Source organism: Lipotes vexillifer, unplaced genomic scaffold, assembly GCF_000442215.2.
Source record: "Lipotes vexillifer unplaced genomic scaffold, Lipotes_vexillifer_v1.1 scaffold208, whole genome shotgun sequence".
Taxonomy (NCBI): Eukaryota; Metazoa; Chordata; class Mammalia; order Artiodactyla; family Lipotidae; genus Lipotes; species Lipotes vexillifer.
This window is the reverse complement of record NW_006785067.1, coordinates 95,648-118,378: the sequence shown is the minus strand read 5'-3', so window position 1 is coordinate 118,378 and position 22,731 is coordinate 95,648. Positions and strand designations below refer to the sequence as shown.

General features: G+C 35.0%; 1 protein-coding gene across 1 annotated transcript in view; it reads left to right on the top strand.

Annotated features, from left to right (window-relative positions):
• NDUFS4 (NADH:ubiquinone oxidoreductase subunit S4) overlaps positions 1 to 22,731 on the top strand; it is a 124,943-nt gene that overhangs the window by 52,066 nt on the left and 50,146 nt on the right. The window contains exon 2 of the mRNA XM_007457196.1: positions 2,936 to 3,014. Coding sequence (XP_007457258.1) covers positions 2,936 to 3,014 — 79 coding nt within the window. The remainder of the gene's footprint in view (positions 1 to 2,935; positions 3,015 to 22,731) is intronic.

Genomic DNA, 22,731 nt, shown 5'->3' with positions numbered 1-22,731 from the left:
TTTGCGGTACATGGGCCTCTCACTGTTGTGGCCTCTCCCGTTGCGGAGCACAGGCTCCGGATGCGCAGGCTCAGCGGCCATGGCTCATGGGCCCAGCCGCTCCATGGCATGTGGGATCTTCCCGGACCGGGGCATGAACCCGTGTCCCCTGCATCGGCAGGCGGACTCTCAACCACTGCACCACCAGGGAAGCCCTACCTGTCTTATTCTTACTTTATCGTATTTTGGTTTAGAAGTTTTTTTGTAGTAGCTTCTGTCATTTTTTACTTTATGCTTTCTAGGTTTTATATTTTGTTTAGTAACGTTTTTATACTCTAATATGACTAAAAATATTTTCTTCTTCCGCTTCACTGTTGTGGTATTCTTTACAGGCTAATAAACAAAAAGATATTTGCTATATAGTTCACATGTACTCTAAAATTAACTGTAGATTATATTTTGTAGGTATAATTAATTAAATGCTGTGTTCGTAATTGACTCTAGATCTCTGTTGCTACCTTAACTATCTAGAATTGGAGGAAAATTTTTCTCCACATCTGAGGTTTGCTTTTTAAGAATTGCTGTCTCTGTGTTTCAGGAGTAGCTACTTAGCACGTGACTTAATATATATAACCCATATGCACATATATATACATATACATATATACATTGTGTGTTTTTTACTTAGGCAAATTTTTCTGAAATAAATTATATGTGAATATATTGTTTCAAATAATAAATAAGAATTTCTACTTATAATTTCTTTGCATTCTAGCCTATCTTTCTTACAAAAAATTTTTATTTTTAACTCTTCTGCTAATACTATTTTACTTAACATCTTTTGTCTTTTATTGTGTTGCCTTTTACATACAGGCTGATAAAAATATAAGCATAACTTTTCATCTGTGTATTTGTTTATAATAGTTATCTGTTTATAGAAAATGACATACAGCTTCATTCTTATGATTAGTTGGAGATCAATCTAAAATTATTAAGATATATCTACCATTAAAGTATATATACTTTAACATTTTAAAAAATTTACTTTGGGTTACAACTAATGTACAATAAGATTTTAACATACAATTTAAAAGAAAATTGTTTAAATCAATCAAATCTACTGTATAATTTTAAATTACACAGTTCGTGGATTACAGAGTTTTAATCTAATTTCCACTATTTTGATCTAACACTTCTATTCATTAGAGGAATTAGGTATTTCCATTTTCTTGAAATATAGCTGTATTTTCTTTTCCTTTTAAAATATTTATTTAATTTATTTGGCTGTGTCGGGTCTTAGTTGTGGCATGAGGGATCTTTCGTTGTGGTGCGTGGGCTGTGTGTGTGGCATGGGGGCTCTAGAGCACGCGGGCTCAGTAGTTGTGGTGCGTGGGCTCTCTAGTTGTGGTGTGTGAACTCAGTAGTTGTGGCCCACTGGCTCTAGAGCACGTGGGCTCAGTAGTTGCGGTGTGTGGGCTTAGTTGCCCTGCGGTATGTGGGATCTTAGTTCCCCGACCAGGGATCGAAGCCACGTCCCCTGCATTGGAAGGCAGATTCTTACCCACTGGACCACGAGGGAAGTCCCTACATTTTCTAATACTTCTAATATTTCAAGTTTTCCTGAGTTCCCTTATCATTGCCTCACTTTGTTCTTGCAATATATGGATTTATTTATAAATACTCAAAATGTTCTTATTGTTATATTATTGCTCTTAGTGATTTCCAGAGTAAATAGATCTTAAAAGTTACTTAATTATACTTCTTTAGTTTTATAACAACTAGAACATATATTTTAACTGTTTGTATAAATAATTTAAAATAATATCCATGTAGGTGTATTTTGTGTGGATATATTTCTGAGCAAGGTATTTATAGTGATAATGAATTATATGAATTAGGGGAAATAATTGATATTTTTAAAAAATACATGTTCATGAAACAAAGCCTTTTGTATTATGAGTTATCTTTATGTTACTAGTAGGTAGATTTTCTATAAAGCTGTGTACAGTGTAGCTATTGAAAGTTGAACATTTGGCATGAAGTTTTGCATGAATTATTGATGATTATATTGCATTAAATAAAAGAATTGAATATATTCAGTTGGTTTGGAAACTCAAGTCAATTGTGTATACTAACTTACTTTCTAAAGAGAAATCTACATAGGATGGTTTAATATTTTGGAAAATTCCAAAATGCTAAATTGTCACAATCATCGATGGCTATTGCATTCATTAGTATAAACTACAGTGTGTACATGAAATAAAAAAAATCTGTTAGCTTTTCATAACTTCCTTGGGGTGAGAGTGGGACCATGCTAATACAAAGGAGTTAGATTCTGTGCTGATTTTATTTCTGACTTAATATTTCTATTTCAGCTATTCAGACTTTATTCAATTCTGTGAATGGGTCACAGGATTAAACCAATAACATTGGTTTAAATGATCATGCAAATCATTCCTATTTAAACTTTTGTTTTGAAATTAGAGTGAAGGAACTTTTTGTTAACATTATGTAATTAAATTCTACAACTTTTACTTTAGTCCATTAAGAATATGATGGAGATTTTTCTTTTTCTTTCTGATGCCATCATTTAGGAATCAGCATTCCAGAAGTGTTGATATAGCTTTGCAATTTTCTTCCTTGTAATGACAAACTAGCCAGTTTGCATTCATAGAGAGCAGAACAGTTCTTGTCACTGGCGGCCCTTCTATGACAGAGAGCCTGTAGACTGCCATAAAGTACAGCCTGTTGTGAACTGTCAAGTGAGAGTCTGCCAGAAACTCAGCAGACAGAACTAATTGGGGAGAAAAAGGATTTTTGTGCCCTCTTCTATTTCTTTCTATTCTGTTTGTTTTATAAGACAGATACTGTTAAAGTAGCTGGTTTCTGTAAGATTTGTCTGCCTCTCTTTTCTCATTGCATGGATCACTTTTTAACTTAAAGTCTTTCACTGCAGGTTGCTGAGCACTTCCACATGGAGGTTGGCACAGGACCAAACTCGAGACACGCAACTCATAACGGTTGATGAAAAATTGGTAAGAATTCTCTATTATACACTGCTAGGATTCTGCCTTCAGGGTTATTTTTGTACAACAGATTTTTCAGATGGTGTTCTGGGTTCTTCTAGGAAAAGTGTATATAAATTTTAAGAAGAAATAATCATTACAAAAAGATAATTTGTGTTAAGCATTTTACACAAATATTATATACAAACATTAAAATTACAAAAGGTTTCCATTTTTGTGGCATTTATAAGTAATCAGTATTTTTATTTTTGTAATGAATATATTATTATTATTATTTTTGAATATATTATTTTTAATTTTCTCAGTTACATTCCTATTTAAGTTGTAAGAACCTACCAGTACTATCTAAAATTAAGTATATTGGGTTTTTCTGGAGCCAATTATTGTAATTGTTACTGTGTGTATATATGTGTGTGTACACACACACATCCTATTTCTGCATTATGCATGAGAGATTACAACTAACAATACATGAGTAATGTTCTTCTGTTAATCAGCAGCAGATAGAATTTTGGTCATCGTCACTTACAGAATTTTTCAGTGTGTGGTGTTACTTTAGATGCAACTTGTTATTTATACCTATATTGTACAATGGCATAAATTTTGTAAAGTTTCTAAGACTTCTAGTAAAAATGTGTAATCATATAAACATACTTTTCATTTTATATCTGGTTTACAATTATTAGATATACGGGTATGTTTCTTGACTACTCCCTTTCTAATTGTGCATTCTTTTGTCACTTAATTTTGAACCTGTAAACATAATTTAAATAATGGGTCACACTTAAGTTTCTGTTTGCACCATTAAAGATATCAATAGATAAATAAATAGATAAGTACAGACAATTTGGAAGGCTGGTTATGCCTAAGACTGCTTGGTTTTGTCTTTAAATTATCTCTTAGATCGGCCTCCTGACCTTGCCATCATCCTAGTCAAGGCTACCATCATTTTTCACCTAGATTGCTGCCCTGTTTCTTAATTGATCTCCATAGATACTTTAATCTTCCTCTAATTCATTTTCCACAGATAACCAGAATAGTCTTTTTAAAGTGCTGGTTGTGTCATCCTTTTGTGTAAAATCCTTTGGTGTTTTTTACTGACCTGAGAGTAAACATTAAAATCCTATCATGGCCTTTGAGGTCTTGTGTGATTTTAACTCCTATCTTTCTAAGTTTATCTTGTGCCTCTGTCTTTTACACTCTGTGCTTCAGCCACACCAAGCCTGGAACTTGCTGTTCTTCTTTCCTGCTTCAGGGCATTCAGATTTCAGTTAATTATGCCCAGCTGCTTTTTACCAATTCCCTAGCTCTTCATCCAGGTACCATCTACCTGTTCATCAAGTGTTAATCAAATGTCACTTGCTGGGAATTCCTTGATGGTCCAGTGGTTAGGACTCCGTGCTTCCACTGCAGAGGGCCCAGGTTCTGTCCCTGGTTGGGGAACTAAGATCTTGCATGCCACGTGGCTCAGCCTAAAACCCCCCCAAAAAAACAAACAAAAAAACCAAATGTCACTTGCTTAGTCAACTATAAGAGAAATGAGACAGGTGTGTGTGTGAGAGGAGGAGGATTTACACATGCCACATGTTCATTAATGAGAGTACTATTATTTTACCTTTTCCAATGACCATCTCTTTTAAGCCCCAAGAGATTACTTTCTTGTTCCAGTATTATGAGGTTTACTCTCTATAATAAAGTTTCAAATTTTAGAGAGTTTGTTAGTAGCACTTGTAAGTTCTTTTCTTACTATTCAGTTTGCAAAATGAATAAGTCAGACAGCAGTCTATTGCTCTAAAAAGGTGCTATGAAGCATACCAGAGAGGTATACAGACTGCTTTGAATTTTGTGTTTTTAATGATATCCCCTAAAATCAGTTGTATAGTTTTAATGAATTTTGTTGCCCTTTTTAGATTTTCCCTAGCTTTGTTATGTCTTTCTTGAAGTATAGTGGTCAAAATGTCAGTGTGATATTCCAGTTGAAATCAGTTGAAGTCTTATGTATAATTATTCATAGTCCTTTTTTTTTTTTTTTTTTTTTTGCGGTACACGGGCCTCTCACTGCTGTGGCCTCTCACATTACGGAGCACAGGCTCCGGACACACAGGCCCAGCGGCCATGGCCCACGGGCCCAGCCGCTCCGCAGCACGCGGGATCCCCCTGGACCGGGGCCCGAACCCGCATCCCCCGCATCGGCAGGCGGACCCTCAACCACTGTGCCAACAGGGAAGCCCTATTCATAGTTCTTGAAGTGATACTTAATATGGATAACTGAAATCCATAGGTAATTTTCAAACCTAAGTTTTTGCCATTCGTTTAGTTTTATATTAAAATGAAAGTATTAAATAATCAGATAGGTAACATAATGCCAGTAGGGGTTTCATGTCTTCTTGTTCCTACACACTGTTGGATGGAGAGTTTAATAAGTAGCATAATGACAAGACCAGGGGCTGAAGGGTACTTCCAGAAATATTGAGCAATTGGAGTTGATTATGCTTGCATTTTGAACAAAAAATGATTTTAAAAATGTATATATCAACATTAATGATAAAAATATTTCAAAATGTGAAGTAAATCCTCGTGAATGTTTTAAAAGGAGATGTGGAAACAGCATTTTAATGTCACTATTATATAAGGTAAACCTATTTGTTAACTTAGTATACCATTTTTATTAATTACTCAACACTACTGTTATAGACTACTGTTATATTTGTATCTGAAATTGGATAGAAGCTTGAATCTTAATTGGAAGGTAAGGGAACTAGCTATTATGATTTCTACTGAACATTGTTACATATTTTTAAAATTAATACAGGTATGCCTATTAAAGCCCAGTGATTAAGCATATGGACTAAACTTAGTTGGGGACCAATTTCAGTGGTTATTCTAGTTTTAGAAAATGGATCTTAGGAATTTAAAACCAAAGGATAACTTTAGATGTTACCTAGTTATAGTATTGCATCAGGTTGTTTTTCATCTAAAAAATTGTTTAACCTTTTATTCAGGAGAAATCTGATGTGGGAATTCAGTTAGTAATGAACTAGATAAAAGCTGAACTGCTGGAGGGTGAGGGTTGAGCACATGAGGGAAGAAGACCTGTAAGTCTTCCTTAAGACATGCCCCTCTTGGGACTTCACAGAGTGAGAGTTGGAAGGATAATTTAATGTTCTGCCCTTTTTTTATTGGACTGAACAACTGGTTCTTAAACTTCTGTTTTAAAAATTACCAGCTGATTCTCATTTCTTTTGAGGCTGCTCTTTATGTTACTGATCAGTCATAATTATTAGAAGGGTGTTTCTTATGTACAAAAAAATAGTCTTTAAAACAAATGAAGGGGCTTCCCTGGTGGCGCAGTGGTTGAGAATCTGCCTGCCAATGCAGGGGACATGGGTTCGAGCCTTGGTCAGGGAAGATCCGACATGCCGCGGAGCAACTGGGCCCGTGAGCCACAACTACTGAGTCTGCGCATCTGGAGCCTGTGCTCTGCAACAAGAGAGGCCGCTATAGTGAGAGGCCCGTGGATCACGATGAAGAGTGGCCCCTGCTCGCCGCAACTAGAGAAAGCCCTCGCACAGAAACGAAGACCCAACACAGCCAAAAATAAATAAATAAATAAATAAAATTTAAAAAACCAAAACCAAAAACAAATGAAGATGGAATAATTGTATATCCAAATGCAAAAAACCAAAAAACAACAAAAAACTTCATTCATACCTTGCACCATACTTAAGAATTAACTCAGAACCCTAGATGTAAACTCATAGTCTGAAATATAAAACTGAAAATTGTAAAACTTGTAGAAGAAAATGTAGGAGAAAATCTTTGTAACTTTGGTTTGGATAAATATTTTTTAGCTATAACACCAAAGCATAATTTATTTTTTTAAAAAATTATGAAGTTGGACTTCCTCACAAATAAAATTTTCTTTCAGATTGCTTTGAAAGACATTGTTAAAAGAATGAAAAGACAAGCCATAGATTGGGAGAAAATATTTGCAAAACATGTTATCTGATAAAGGAATTGTATCTGAAAATAAATCACCACTTATAACTAAAAAGATATTAACTTAAATAAAAATGAGCATACACTTTACCCAGAAGATACTCAGATGGGAAATAAACGCATGAAAAGATGCTTAACATCATTAGTGATTATGAAATTGCATATTAAAACTACACTGAGCTCCCACAACACACTTATTTGAATGGCTTAAAAAAACTGACCATACCAAATGCTAGCAAGGATGCAGAGCTACTAGAACTCTCATAGGAATGCAAAATGGTACAACTATTTTAGAAAATAGTGTGGCAGCTTTTTATAAACATATGCTTACCATATAATCCAGTAGTCTCACTTCTGAATATTTACCGAAGTGAAACGAAATCTATGTTTACACAAAATCCTGCATGTAAATGTTTTAGCTTTATTAATAATTCCAGTAACTGGAAACACTCTGTCAGTGGATTTCTGCACACTGATTAGGAACAAACATGCTTCTTATTAGCATGCTTATTAGCATGCTTTATGCTAATAAGAAGCCAGACTCCAAGGCTACGTACATACTGTGTGATTTCATTCATTTGACATTTTAGAACAGGCAAAACTCTAGGGACAAAAAACTGATGAGTGGTTTTCAGGATTGGATGTGGGAGGAGGAATTAACTATAAAGGGCATTAGAAAATTTTAGGGGGTGATGGAGAACTGTTCTATATCTTGATTGTGGTGTTGATTTTTTGTCAAAACCTATATTTTTTGTGATGCATTTGTAGAAAAAGACAGAACTGTGCACTATAAAGGGTGGGTTTTACTGTTCATCAGTTCTTTTAAAGGGAAAAGGTTGTTTCTTAATTTGGTGCCAAGCTGTTTCTTTATAAATAATGTCCATTGGTTCAAGATCTGCCCTTGGGCTTCTCTGGTGGCACAGTGGTTAAGAATCTGCCTGCCAATGCGGGGTACATGGATTCGATCCCTGGCCTGGGAAGATCCCACATGCCGCCAAGCAACTAAGTCCGTGCTCCACAACTACTGAGCCTGGGCTCTAGAGCCCGAGAGCCACAACTACTGAGCCCGCATGCCACAACTACTGAGCCCATGCACCTAGAGCCTGTGCTCTGCAACAAGAGAAGCCACTGCAGTGAGAGGCCTGTGCACCACAACGAAGAGTAACCCCTGCTCACAACAACCAGAGAAAAGCCCGCACGCAGCAACAAAGACCCGATGCAGCCAAAAATAAAAAATAAATAAATAAATTTATTTTTTAAAAAAAGATCTGCCCTGATAATACATGGGGCATGCCATTTTCTACATGATAGCTTTCTGTATATTTGAAAACAGCTCTTTGGTCCTAAATCAGTGGTTCTCAAAGAGTGGTGGGGGGCTGAGGGAGCAAAACCCTTGTAGAAGGTCCACAGAGTCAAACTATTTTCATAATTATTCAAAGACTTTATTTGCCCTTTTCACTGTGTTGACTTTGACACGTATGTTACAAAAGCAACTGTGGCAAAACTGTCAGCACCTTAGTGTAAATAAAGGCAGTGGCCCTAACTGTGTGACCTCTCATTGTATCCTTCACTTCCCTGCATTTGAGGTTTCTTAAAAAAGAAGCTAGTTTCACTTAATGTCTTTGATGAATCAGTGAAAATTATTAATTTTTAAAAATCTCAATTCTGCATGTACACCTTTTTTATGTTCCATATAGCAAAATAGAAGTATGCGTAAAACTCTTTGGCATACCGAAGTACAGTCGTATCAAGGAAAAACTTGTATGGTTAAGTTGCTGTTGCAAACTGAACCTAGTCCTTTTCTTCATGGAACACCTTTTAGGTTAAAAAACAATAACAGATGACAGACACATTATGGTTATTCAGTATTCAGTACGTGGCAGACATCTTTTCAGAAATAAACCTGTCACTTACAGGAAGTGTTGCCCATGATAAACTTCAAGCTTTGGAGTGAAAATTAGAATTTTTGTAGAACCTGATTCTGTCACTGATCTGAATGAGCTTGACAACTTCCCGGTACTTAAGGACTGTTCTAATGGGATTGGTAGTGATGTTAATGAATGTGACTTTTAAAATACTCTGTAATGAAATATGTTAACATTTGGAAGATCTGCATACTTCTGTGAACCAGTATTTTCCGTAACTAACATATGATGGTTATAAAATCATGAATGGGTAAAACTTTCTTTTTCTTTTTCTTTTTTAAAATAAATTTATTTATTTATTTTGGCTGCGTAGGGTCTTCGTTGCTGTGCACGGGCTTTCTCTAGTTATGGCAAGCGGGGGCTACTCTTCATTGCGGTGTGTGGGCTTCTCATTGTGGTGGCTTCTCGTTGCGGAGCACGGGCTCTAGGCACGCGGGCTTTAGTAGTTGTGGCACACGGGCTTCAGTAGCTGTGGCTTGCAGGCTCTAGAACGGAAGCTCAGTAGTTTAGCAGTTGTGGCGCACGGGCATAGTCACTCTGTGGCATGTGGGATCTACCTGGGCCAGGATCGAACCCATGTCCCCTGCATTGGCAGATGGATTCTTAACCACTGCGCCACCAGGGAAGTCCTGGTAAAATGTTCAATTAAAGTGCAAGAACCAACCATGGATTTAATGAGAGAATGAAAATATTAAGGTTATTAAAATATTGCTCCCCCCTCTAATTACATATCTATGCGGGGATGAGTTCTCTTCATATATAGTAAGCAAGACAACTTAGCCAGCAGTTTGAATGTAAGAACAGAAGTTAGAATTCAGCTGTCTTCTATTAAGCTAGACATTAGAGATTTCAAAAGTGCTACTCTTCTCAAATTTTTAGTTTTTGAAATATACTTTTATAATGTTATTTATATTAGTATATAATCGGTTTATTATTATTTTAGACTAAGTTTATGTTTAAATTTCTCTCCATTTTAATTTCTTGTATGATAAATATCTATAGGTATATCTCATATGAGCAAAATCTCATTGGGGTCCCATAATATTTAAGAGTGTAAAGGAGTCTTGAGACCAAAATGTTTGAGAATCATTTTCCTAAGTCTTCTCTTTTCTGGCTTAAACATCCCCAGGGCTTTGGTTCATTTTACATGAGTTTCAGTTAATTCGTCATCTAGATTACCTTCCAGTTTGACTGAATCCCTTTTAAAATGTTGCCAGGATTTCTCATGATACTCCAGATGTATGGTGCAGGATATGGTGGGGATTGATTACCTCTGTTCTCTTATTTTTTTATTTTTTTGCGGTACGCGGGCCTCTCACTGTTGTGGCCTCTCCCGTTGCGGAGCACAGGCTCCAGACGCGCAGGCTCAGCGGCCATGGCTAACGGGCCTAGCCGCTCTGCGGCATGTGGGATCTTCCCGGACCAGGGCACAAACCTGTCACCCCTGCATCGGCAGGCGGACTCTCAACCACTGCACCACCAGGGAAGCCCCACCTTTGTTTTTTTTTAATCTTAGCAGTCTAGTAAGGCAACTTAAAACTTAGGTCCTCATACGTCTTCCTTATGTGGATTTCATGGAGAGCTAGAACCTCAGACCCTTTTTTATTTGTCCTGTCATGTTTCATTTCTTAAATCTTAAGTATATACTGCTTATTATTATTATTACTTTAAAAAATATTTATTTATTTTTGGCTGAGTCAGGTCTTAGTTGTGGCACACAGGATCTTTCGTTGTGGCTCACAGGCTCAGTAGTTGCAGCATGTGGGCTTAGTTGCCCTGCGGCGTGTAGGATCTTAGTTCCCCAACCAGGGATCAAATCCTTGTCCCCTGCGTTGAAAGGTGGATTCTCAACCACTGGACCACCAGGGAACTCCCTATAATGCTTATTATTTTAAACTGTTATTAGATTAGCTCTAGGGGCATGTCACAAAGTAAACTTTAATTTTCTTTCTTTCTTTTTTTACTGTTATATCTGACAGGCAGAATTTAATATATATAACATAACAAATTAAAGGAATTTTTATAGTGTTTTGTGGATGTCGATACCATACAAAGAAAAAACGTTTTATTCTGCGCATCAGTTTTATATTGACAACTTGTATCCTATCCTTTCTTTTAGGAATAGAATGTAGAGAGGTAAAGTCTGCTTAGCATTTTCTAGTGTAAAGCATTCTATTCTGTCATTTTAGAACTATACATAATGTTCACATTGTTAGAAAACAAATCTTCAGAGAATAAAATTGTAGTAATACCTGGATTACTGCTAATAATGAATTTTATGTCAGAGCACATGGTAAATTTTTAATCAATCATTCTTAATATCTTCTCTCTTGTGTATAAATTGCTAACTATCCTTTTCATTTATTCTTGCAACTAATAAAATGTTAAATATCAAAAGAGGTGATGACAGTGTCTTAGAATAATCTTGTTGATTTATATAGAAGCACAGTGTTTAAAAAATTTTTTTGCGTGATGGAACTTTCATGGGTTGCACCATTATTATTTTCAAATATGTGATACTTCCTACAGATAACAAGGAAAGCTAACGAATGGTTGTTTGCTAGGCCGTTGTTTTTTGTGGCAGGAGCTGCTGTGCTGTGGAGGTTGGGTGAAGAATGTCTTTGCCTTTGTGCTTATTAAGAGAGTAACTTTTTTTTCTTTATGCCACCCCACCCCAGTCTCCTTTCAGTACATTTGATGAATACACAAGTCCAATGAACACATTGTCTTTTTATATTCACTTGTATTATACAAAAGAGAGAAGTTAAATTTTCAGTACTCTTTGAAGAGTGAGTAAAGGCTCCCCCACAAAGCAACTAAAGCATAACTTAGACCTGCATAGGTACATTTTTGATTTGCTTTTTAATCATTTGTATTAAGTATTTTAAAAATACTAATTCCTGTTTTTCATAATTACCTTATATTAGCTATCAACTGCTATAGTTAATCTTTTAACATACAAAAATAAAAAACTACCCCGATAAAATAAGAATTGATTTCAGTTTATTAATAAAAATAATGTGAAATATGCCTTAATAGTTTGACATTAGTATATTACTTCCATAAATTTATGTTATATGCCATCTTTCCTTCATTCTTCATTTGTTTATTCAGTAAATACTTACTGAGCACTTAAGTGTGCCAGGCACTATCCTTCAGTGTTTATATTGATACGTTCAGTGGTTTGTTTTCATTTAGGTACTTGGTTATTTTATCTAAAAACTATTAAGCACCACCTGTTTTAAATCTTATAAAGGTGTTACACTTAGTTATACATGCAATCTCAACATACATGCATGTAAGAAAGGAAACTTTTTTTTTTAGCTATCTGTAAATCTCAAATCTATGGCGTGGGGTGTGAAGGATGGCTACGATTTCTAAACTTTTTTTTTTTCTGAAAAATTACATGATAGCACACACTATTAATTTAAAATCCTAATATTTTAGATATTTTAAGTAGTCTGTATTAATATCTTTATTTAAAAATTAGGTGTGCATGTAAAATAAATAGAGTCAGTGTTTTGAATATTGCCAATTTTTTGTTTGGCTGTTTGACAGTTACTTCCAAATAGCAATAACACAGCAGTTAAAGGTTTGTTACTTGTTGATACTTGCAATAAGTAATTGCTACTTGATTAAGCACATGTTATTAACACATTCAGCCAACAAATATTGCTGTTTTAGAATGTCTGCAAGCAGCAAGTTATTTAATATAAATTTATTGTCACTTAAATAGGTTTTGAATATTTTCATTGCTTGTATTACTGTAAGACATTTTAAAAATGAATGATTTTTGCAAGTCTTTCCAAATAAATCCATATTTGCAGCACCAGTATTTGTTTTATGTTATTTTTTGCCTCCTACAATACTAAAAGTTTATAGATGAAAACTTTTTATAATTCTGGAAACTTGAATTAAAAATCAGTCATTAAGAGGTGACCTGCACAAAAAGATAAACCTAAGTTAAAGGCTTATATTTGCTTTGACTGCTTGCTTTTTTTTTTTTTTTTTTTAAGGGGTCAGTTTTCTTTTGGTGAGATTACTTTCTTTTGGTGTATGGCAGCGCTATCTCTGCTAGATTATTGGAAGGAGTAGTGTCTGCGATTGGGGTTATACAGCCTTCTAGCATCTCAAGTGTCTGTTTTGTCTGGACTTTCCTCACGCAGCATTCTTGTGCAAAAATTTCAAGGCTTTAGTCTGGAGTACCGGGTCAAAGGATATGTCTCTTTGAAGGGTAGACAGGAGTTTTTTATGTTTTATTCACTAAGTAGTATTTCATTTTACATCAAAGAATAGTAGCCTTTGAGAACCTTCCATGGTGGCAGTTTAGCATGAAAGTTTTTTTTCTTTAAGACCTGCACTAAATATGGAATAATGGTTTTTCATGTTTTTTACTTTGCAGATGCTTATTTATATTCTTGTATTTAGATGAGACTATTAAAAAGAGAAAAGTGTTGACTAAATATAAATGTTAGTTTGCAATATAGTTTTAGGTTTTAAAAACAGCAATAGTTTTTTACAATGTATTGCTCTCTGTTGGTTTTACGTTACCCATGAACTACTGAAGAAAATTGGTGAATAGCTTTTAAGATTGTAGCAATACTATTGCTTAAAATTCTAAGGAAGAAGTAATGACTAATGATTTTGGTAGTGTAAATTTTATAGTGAAATGGCCATTCTTTAATTGGCCTTTTTTCAAGTACTGGTGTGTGTGTGTGTGTGTGTGTGTGTGGAGGGTGGGAGGGCATTGATTTTGGAAAATATAAAAAAATTCAAGTAATGAAAAATGTTAAGACTTAGTATAGCTAGAAATAAATGTGTTTCCTTCTGCACTTTTGGTATAGGTTAATCAGTAAATGTATTATGTACCAGTAGCATTAATCCCCATAGTAAGTGATTGCTTACATGTTTAGAAGATTATTAAATTGTATATAATATTCCTGTTACATGACATAATATACCTCAGCATTTAAACTTATATTAAAAAAGCTTGTTTTATGTTTATGGGTAAAACATGCTCTTAAATTACTGAATTCTATTAAATTAATAGAGTTAATCGATCATTTAAATAGAAATATTTGCACACTTATTAATGACATGTTATTAGTTTTAAAACAACTTCAGTTAACTCTTACATTTAACACTGATTAAAACAAGTCATATCAATTATTATATACAGTTATTTTAAATAAAATTAATATTGGTAAATACAGAACTTTGTGTTCTAAAATATACTCCCAATTAAAATAAGTTATTTTCACATACTGTCAAGCTATATAAAACTTGTACTAACTAAATACAGAGGAAATGAATGTTATAATAGTTTTAATATGCAGACAGGAACCATTTAAACTTAAATAGAGAATGATCTTTCTTTATTAAAATTGTTTAAGGAACAAAAGATCTTTCCTCTGAAGTATTCAACCATCTCTATTATCTGTGATTCTTCAGCAATTAAAGCAGATTTATTTTCCTCTTTGTTCCTACTTGGAATACTTGAACAATGCTGGAGAATTGAACTGACTGGAATGTTTTATCTTTCAAAAGCTTTAAAGTTCTATGTACCAATTAGTAAAATACAGTAAAGGTTTAAACTGTTAATAGCCACAACATCTTTAATGCATAGATCTGTAGTATGCTAGCGCTGTATAACAGTTCTCTATTGTATGTCTCTTTTAAGGAGAGTAACTGTGTCAGTTCTTTTCTTGCTTTGCTACCTGCTGTGTATGGAAATTGTGTATAGTACTTGACACTTGCTTTCAAGAATTTAAAATTCTTGCATGTTATGTAGGAGCTTTGGCCCTCAATAAAGTAGAATTGATAATATTTTACATTAAGATTTTTTTGGCTGTATTTTAGAGATTATACAATTTATATGTGAAAATACATTACCTTTTTTAAAAAATGAATTCAAAGTCATAAGCTGTATATTATCCTCTTAAAAATTGGTTGTCTAAGTTTATTTATTTAACTGAATATAAACTAATCATCAAGGTTTATATCAGAGTATGTAGATATATGATGCTTTATTTTATACTGTGAGTGTAGGTGGGAATTTGTTGTTGTTGTTTGTTTCTTTGGTAGTAGAAAGAATATTTTGTTTTTAGAGTTATAGCTTTTTTCATTGGCCAGCTTGCCAGATAATTTAAAAAACTAATTCCAAATACCCACATTAAATTTGTTAAAAGCCTCATGTCCATCATCTTATAGTAAGTTCTTAATGAAGGCAGGGGTGAGAAGAAATGAAGAAAATAGGAGTAACATCTTGTAGTGACAATTATGTTTTCTCTTTATATCATGTATCTCTGGGAATAGAATTCGAGCAAAGGAAAGGAAAATGCAGACCTTGGAATTTGAGACTAGCAAACATCGAATCTGTTTCTGTCTTCAGGCTTTCTAATCTTATATGACTTAATCTGTGCTCTGATTTTACTCTTTAGGAGGCCACTTGAAAGCTTGCAAATATCATTCATGTTTTACAAGATGAGGAGGCTTAAAATGTAGGGTAGTGATATGGAAGCTTTACTGCTTGCAGTGTACTATGTGTCCACAAAACTCTCTCTTTATTAGGCATACTTTTCAAGATATGTGTGAATAGGCATTTTGTTCAGTTCCTGTTTCATGTTTAATATTTTATTTGTTTCAACTTTGAGTTTATTGCATGTTAGTTAATGAGGGTCTTTTTAAATTTTAATGTTTCCAATAAAATAGGTATAAAAAATGATCTTGGCTTTCTCTAAGCAACATATAAGACACAAATATACCAAAACATTGGGCTGAGAATGCTAATTTAAATTCAAGAATTGAGGATCTGATTAGTGTACTGATTTGCATCTATTACAATGACTACTGAATATGTATTGTTATAATTAAAATCTATCAATTAAAAAGATTTTTAAGCCTAATTCAGTAGTTAGAAATTTGACATCCAAAAATTTAAAATAAGGTTCCTGTTTTAGTAAGCTTTATAATGTATAAAACATTCATACCATGGCTGGTGTGGCATGTGCCTAGAGTGTTTGGAGACTAAAATTCCTCTAGGGCTGGGAGTTTTCAACTATGACAATCTGTAGCTGTTTGTGAAGATCCTTCAAGGGATTTTTTTTTTTTACTCATCCTTTACTTATAATGTAAAATCATACTGTACTTTTTCATTTGTTCATTCAGTTATTTGAGCACCTGCTATGTACCATATTCTAGGCCCTGGGGATATAACAGTAAATAAGGAACAGCATCATTCCCCTTAGAGCTTATATCAATATTTTCATGTGTAAGCATGTGCCAACTTTATTTCTAAATGACTAAAATACTTGCATAGATTGATGAATGTTATAGAAAAAAAAAAGCAAGGTGATAGGATAGAGAATACCTGGGGGTTTGGGTAGAATAAGTGTTATTTATAGGGCAATCAAGGAAAGACACTTTGAGATGATATGAAATATGAACTGAGATTTGAATGAGGAGGAGCCAGCTATGTGAGAAGCCAGGTTAGAGCATACCAGGTAGAGGAAAAGGGTAAGGCCTTCAAGTGTTAACTAGCTGGTGGTAGTAGTCAAAGAAGAGAAGGAAAGCTATGTGACATAGTGAGAAATGGGGAGAGTGATAGGAAGTGAGGTCAGAGAGGTAAGAAGGAGCTGGATTAGGTAAGATTTTAGGTCCATGGTAACAAGCGTGAATATTATCCTAATTTTAATGGGAAGCCATTATAGGGTTTTAAGTAGGAAAGTGATTTGATCTGATTTACTGCTCAAAAAATCTTGAGAATTACTTAGCTATTACAGTTAAAGGTTACTTCAAAGAAGCTTAAAGGAAGTGATTTGTTTGTTGCTGTTTTTATTTACTCATGTGCCTGTTTTGGACATTGATGAAATTTTTATAGTTTTCACAAAGTTTTCTACAAGCAGTTGAATTTTTAACAACTACTTTTTAGAAAGGACCACAGTTTTTGTCTGTGCATTTTAGATTTTACATATGGTATAACAGTTCACTGATTTGTCTATTAAAGAATCTTCTGAATTTGAAATTACTTTTTTATAAAGGTCGTATTGTGACCTGGAGTAATAAATTCATCTTCTTCCTCTAATTTTCCACTCTCCGTGGCCCTCCTACACTGACTCCCCTCCACCCCCACCCCACCCCCAAAAGGGGCGGGGAAATAGTGGCAATTTCTCATAAGGGTGAAGAAAGATAAGAAATTGTCTGAGCTGCTGTCCACCAGTTTAGGTGCTGACAAAGCCCCAGATATGTTTGTATTACCCACTGTTTGTATGGCTTTTTCCCTCTGTCTCTGTGACTCTCTGTTCCTCTTTGCTGACTATGTAGCTGATAGTCATCTGTCTCTCTTTCTCTTTCTGGCTGCTTGTGTTTCCTCCTACCCCCTTACTGTCCCCCCCTTTCAATAGCTATTTCTTTCTCCTCCTCTGCACTTTCCACCTCTGTCTCTGTCTGGCTTTGACTCTCTGGCCAATTCTTTGGCTATCATTATTATTTTCTTTTTTTCACTCTTATGTGTCTCTTCTGTTCCCCTTGTTGTTCTTCCTCTCTTGCTCTTCTTTCTCCACACTTATGTGCCCTTTTTCTTCTTTGTTTATTTTTTCCTCTCCTTCTTCCAAAATGATGGAAGAGCTACATCAGATATAGAGAGGAGAGACAAAGATGACTCTACCCTCTAACTGCATTTTTCTTTCATTGTCTTATTTCCCCCTTTGGGAATATACAGGACTTTTGAAGACATTTACTAACTGTAAGAAGAAACACCATGACTTGTACATTATATTACTTGAAATTTTCAATCTAGTGAGAAACTTGGGATACTAGAAAGACCATTTATTTATTTACAGATATAGCATTAGATCTTTAAATCCCTTATTTTAGCCGTGTGACCTTGAGCATGTTATTTAACCTCTGTGAGTGTCCTCATAAAGTGAAAACACTTTTAGAGTTTTTTTTTTGTTTTAATTAATTAATTTATTTCTTTATTTTTGGCTGCACTGGGTCTTCGTTGCTGCTCATGGGCTTTCGTTAGTTGTGATGAGAGGGCGTTTCTCTTCATTGTGGTGCACAGGCTTCTCATTGCGGTGACTTCTCTTGTTGTGGAACATGGGCTCTAGGCACGCGGGCTTCAGTAGTTGTGGCTCACAGGCTCTAGAGCGCAGGCTCAGTAGTTGTGGCACATGGGCTTAGCTGTTGTGTGGTATGTGGTGTCTTCCTGGACCAGGGCTCAAACCCGTGTTCCCTGCATTGGCAGGCAGATTCTTAACCACCGCACCACCAGGGAAGTCCTTAGAGTTGTTTCGAAAGTTAATTGAGAATACCTACATTAAACAATAGAACACAACATCTTGTTTATTTCATCATTCAGTAAAAGTCTCCCCACGCTTTTTTTTCCTGTTTGGAGTTATTAGTCTGAAAAGAAAAGCAAACTGAAATTATAACCCTTATCCTTAATGGAATCTGAATTAATTGAGAAGACTACTGTTCTGAGTCAATTTGCTATTCAGGTATTGAGTTCTTGGGGATCTTGGAGCAAAATATTGGTCTCAATTACAGTGGTCTTATATTAGTGAAGTGTGTTCATTTGTGTATGTCAATGTATGTCAAGTTGGTATTTAATGATTTTTGTCATGTAACTTGCCTTTTTTTTTTTTTCTCGTAACTTGCCTTTTCTTACAGCCTATGGCATTTTACTAAATAATCTGTGATATTACGATTTTTCTTTACATAGTTTCTGCCGATCAGTTGTGTAGATGTATTGCTGTATGATTATCATTCCCATGAGAAACTTCTTTAGTCATTTATAACCTATTTTTTTTTTTTTTTTTTTTTTTTTTTTTTTTGTGGTATGCGGGCCTCTTACTGCTGTGGCCTTCCACCTTGCGGAGCACAGGCTCCAGAAAAGAAAATTTTGGGAAACCATATTTGAGGAAATACTGTTAAATGTTTTCAAATTTTTTTTTTTTTTTTTTTGGGCGGTACGCGGGCCCCTCACTGCCGTGGCCTCTCCCGCCGCGGAGCACAGGCTCCGGACGCACAGGCTCAGCGGCCCTGGCTCAGGGGCCCAGCCGCTCTGCAGCATGTGGGATCCTCCCGGACCGGGGCACGAACCTGCGTCCACTGCATCGGCAGGCGGACTCCCAACCACTGCACCACCAGGGAAGCCCTATAACCTATTTTTAACAGTGCAAATTTTAAACTGTATTACTCTGAAGAAGTTTTTGAAGGCATTATTCATGGTATTAAACTTCATATTTGGTCATTAAACTGTATGTAATTAAAATTTTTTTTTACTGATTTTAATAAACATGTACATTGTAGAAACATTAACTTGGAAATATTAACATAAAAAAATTAAAATCACCTTTAATGTCATAGTCTTGGTGAATTTACTTCTTTTTTATATGAATATTTAAACACAGCAACAGCCAACATACTTATATAAAACACAGATTATGCTTTATAGTTTGATGTCCTGTTTTTTTCACTTTATTTGCATTATGTTGTGAATATCTTTGTCTTTAAAATTATTCAAAAGAATGATTGTAAATGATTCAAAAGAATGATTGTAAATGATTAGATGTATAATCTCCCATTATATGGCTATACCTAATAACTTCTCGTTATACTGCAGGTTGTTTACAATTTTTTGCAGTTATACACAATGTTAGAATGAATATCTCTATTCCTAAGTCTAATCTTTGATAACATCTTTATTTTAGGATTGATTCTTTGAAGTGGGATTACTAAATCAAAGGGCTTATTTAGTATTAATATCTTAAATATTTTTGATACCTAAAGATAATTAATAACCTTCTTGTGAGGTTTTTACTAATAAACTATATATAATTTTAGAGATATGGCTCTTCATGGACTGTTTTTTTTTCTAGTATACATTATCCAGTTCTATAGATGCCTTTCAGACTTTGACACATGGGGTTTAACAAGTTCTGTACAATAGATAAATACTATACATCTAAGAATTAGAAAACAATAAAAATGCATAGTACTTAAATGATGTACCATTGAATTAGAAAGTACTTCAAAGCTTAATACATCCTGAGGATCATCATTATGAACTTAGCTATCACTGTACTATCAATTTGTGGTCATGCAGGTTGATAAATTTATATCATAAATAAATGTAAAATATTAGACCACTGCAGAGCAATTAGTACTACTGCTATTACCATTTTTTATAATGCATTGTAAACAGGGTTTGTTATATAAAGAATGTATCTGAGAAGTATTCTCCAGATCTTATGTGTCAGTCTATATTCTTTCTTATTACAAAGCCTTCCAGAACAATGCAAGGTGATCATCCACTAATATATCTACAGTATTATCTTCATCATTTATTTGGTGAACTACATTATTTTTGATTTCTAATTTAATTTTATTGTAGTCAATAACACAGTCTGTACGATTTCAATTTTGAAATTTTTTTAGACTTTTTATTTTTATGGCTCAGAATATGGTCTTTTTTGATTAATGTTTCGTGTACATTTGGAAAGAATGTGTAGTTTTTTAGTTTTACGGTTTGGTGATCTATAAATTTCAGTTAAGTTTAGGTTGGTTAATAGCATTGTTCAAGTCTTCTTTATCCTTACTGATATTTTTGTCTTTGTCTTCTGTCAGTTACTGAGAGAGAAGTGTTAACATCTCAAAATATAATTTGTTTCTTCTGTTAGTTGGATCACTTTTTTGCTTCAGTGATTTTGAAGCTCTCCTATTAGGTACATAAACATTGAAGATTGTTATGTGTTCTTGATGAAATGATGGGTTTTTGTTTTTGTTTTTGCGGTACGCAGGCCTCTCACTGTTGTGGCCCCTCCCGTGGCGGAGCACAGGCTCCGGACACGCAGGCTCAGCGGCCACGGCTCACGGGCCCAGCCGCCCCATGGCATGTGGGATCTTCCCAGACCGGGGCACGAACCCGTGTCCCCTGCATCGGTAGGCGAACCCTCAACCACTGCGCCACCAGGGAAGCCCTGAAATGTTTTTATCCTTATGTAACATCCCTCTTTATCCTGGTGCTAATCCTTGTTCTGAAGTCTACTCTGATGACATTAATATAGCTGCTTCCATTTTCTTATTCTTAGTTTTGCATGGTGCATCTTATTCCACCTTTTTACTTTTAACCTATTTGTGAGCTTATATTTAAAGTTTGTTTTTTTAATTTATTTTTTCTTTTCTTAATTAAAAAAAAAAAATATGTATATCCCCGTATCTCCTCCCTCTTGCGTCTCCCTCCCATCCTCCCTATCCCACCCCTCTAGGTGGTCACAAAGCACCAAGCTGATCTCCCTGTGCCATGTGGCTGCTTCCCACTAGCTATCTATTTTACATTTGGTAGTGTATATATGTCCATGCTACTCTCACTTCGTCCCAGCTTACCCTTCCCACGCCCCGTGTCCTTGAGTCTGTTCTCTACATCTGTGTCTTTATTCCTGTTCTGCCCCTAGGTTCTTCAGAACCTTTTTTTTTTTCCAGATTCCATATATATGTGTTAGCATACGGTATTTGTTTTTCTCTTTCTGACTTACTTCACTCTGTATGACAGACAGACTCTAGGTCCATCCACTTCACTACATATAACTCAATTTCATTTCTTTTTGTGGCTGAGTAATATTCCATTGTATCTATGTGCCACATCTTCTTTATCCATTCATCTGTCAATGGACACTTAGGTTGCTTCCATGTCCTGGCTATTGTAAATAGAGCTGCAGTGAACATTGTGGTACATACCTCTTTTTGAATTATAGTTTTCTTAGGGTATATGCCCAGTAGTGGGATTGCTGGGTCATATGGTAGTTCTATTTTTAGTTTCTTAAGGACCCTCCATACTGTTTTCCCTAGTGGTTGTGTCAATTTACATTCCCACCAACAGTGCAAGAGGGTTCCCTTTTCTCCACACCCTCTCCAGCATTTCTTGTTTGTAGACTTTTTGATGATGGCCATTCTGACTGGTGTGAGGTGATACCTCATTGTAGTTTTGATTTGCATTTCTCTAATGGTTAGTGATGTTGAGCATCCTTTCATGTGTTTGTTGGCAATCTGTATATCTTCTCTGGAGAAATGTCTATTTAAGTCTTCTGCCCATTTATGGATTGGGTTGTTTGTTTTTTGATGTTTAGCTGCTTGAGTTGCTTGTAAATTTTGGAGATGAATCCTTTGTCAGTTGTTTCATTTGCAAATATTTTCTCCTACTGTGAGGGTTGTCTTTTCTTCTTGTTTATGTTTTCCTTTGCTGTGCAAAAGCTTTTGTTTCATTAGGTCCCATTTGTTTATTTTTGTTTTTATTTCCATTTCTCTAGGAGGTGGGTCAAAAAGGATCTTGCTGTGATTTATGTCAAAGAGTGTTCTGCCTATGTTTGCCTCTAAGAGTTTTAGTGTCTGGCGTTACATTTAGGTCTTTAATCCAAGATAAAGGTAAAGTTTGTACCTTGCACACATTTATGAGTTGAAAAAATGTGCCATTTTGCATTTTCATCTACTCATTTAAAGTATTTTATACTTAAAGAAATATCTGAACTCTTTGCCTTTATTTCAGACTTGATGATACATAGGTGTGATTGTAAAATCATGAAATGGGTAAAGGAGGGGGAAGCCCCCAAACTGCTATGGGGACATTTTGTAATCTCTATGCTGCACCCACTTACTCTTCTGTGGTGTTTTGTTTATTGGTTTTGAATAATTTCAGCTTCTATATATTATGTGTATATATTTTTGTAAAATCTATTTTGGGAAAAAACATATAAAATGTGTCTTGGGCTTCCCTGGTGGCGCAGTGGTTGGGAGTCCGCCTG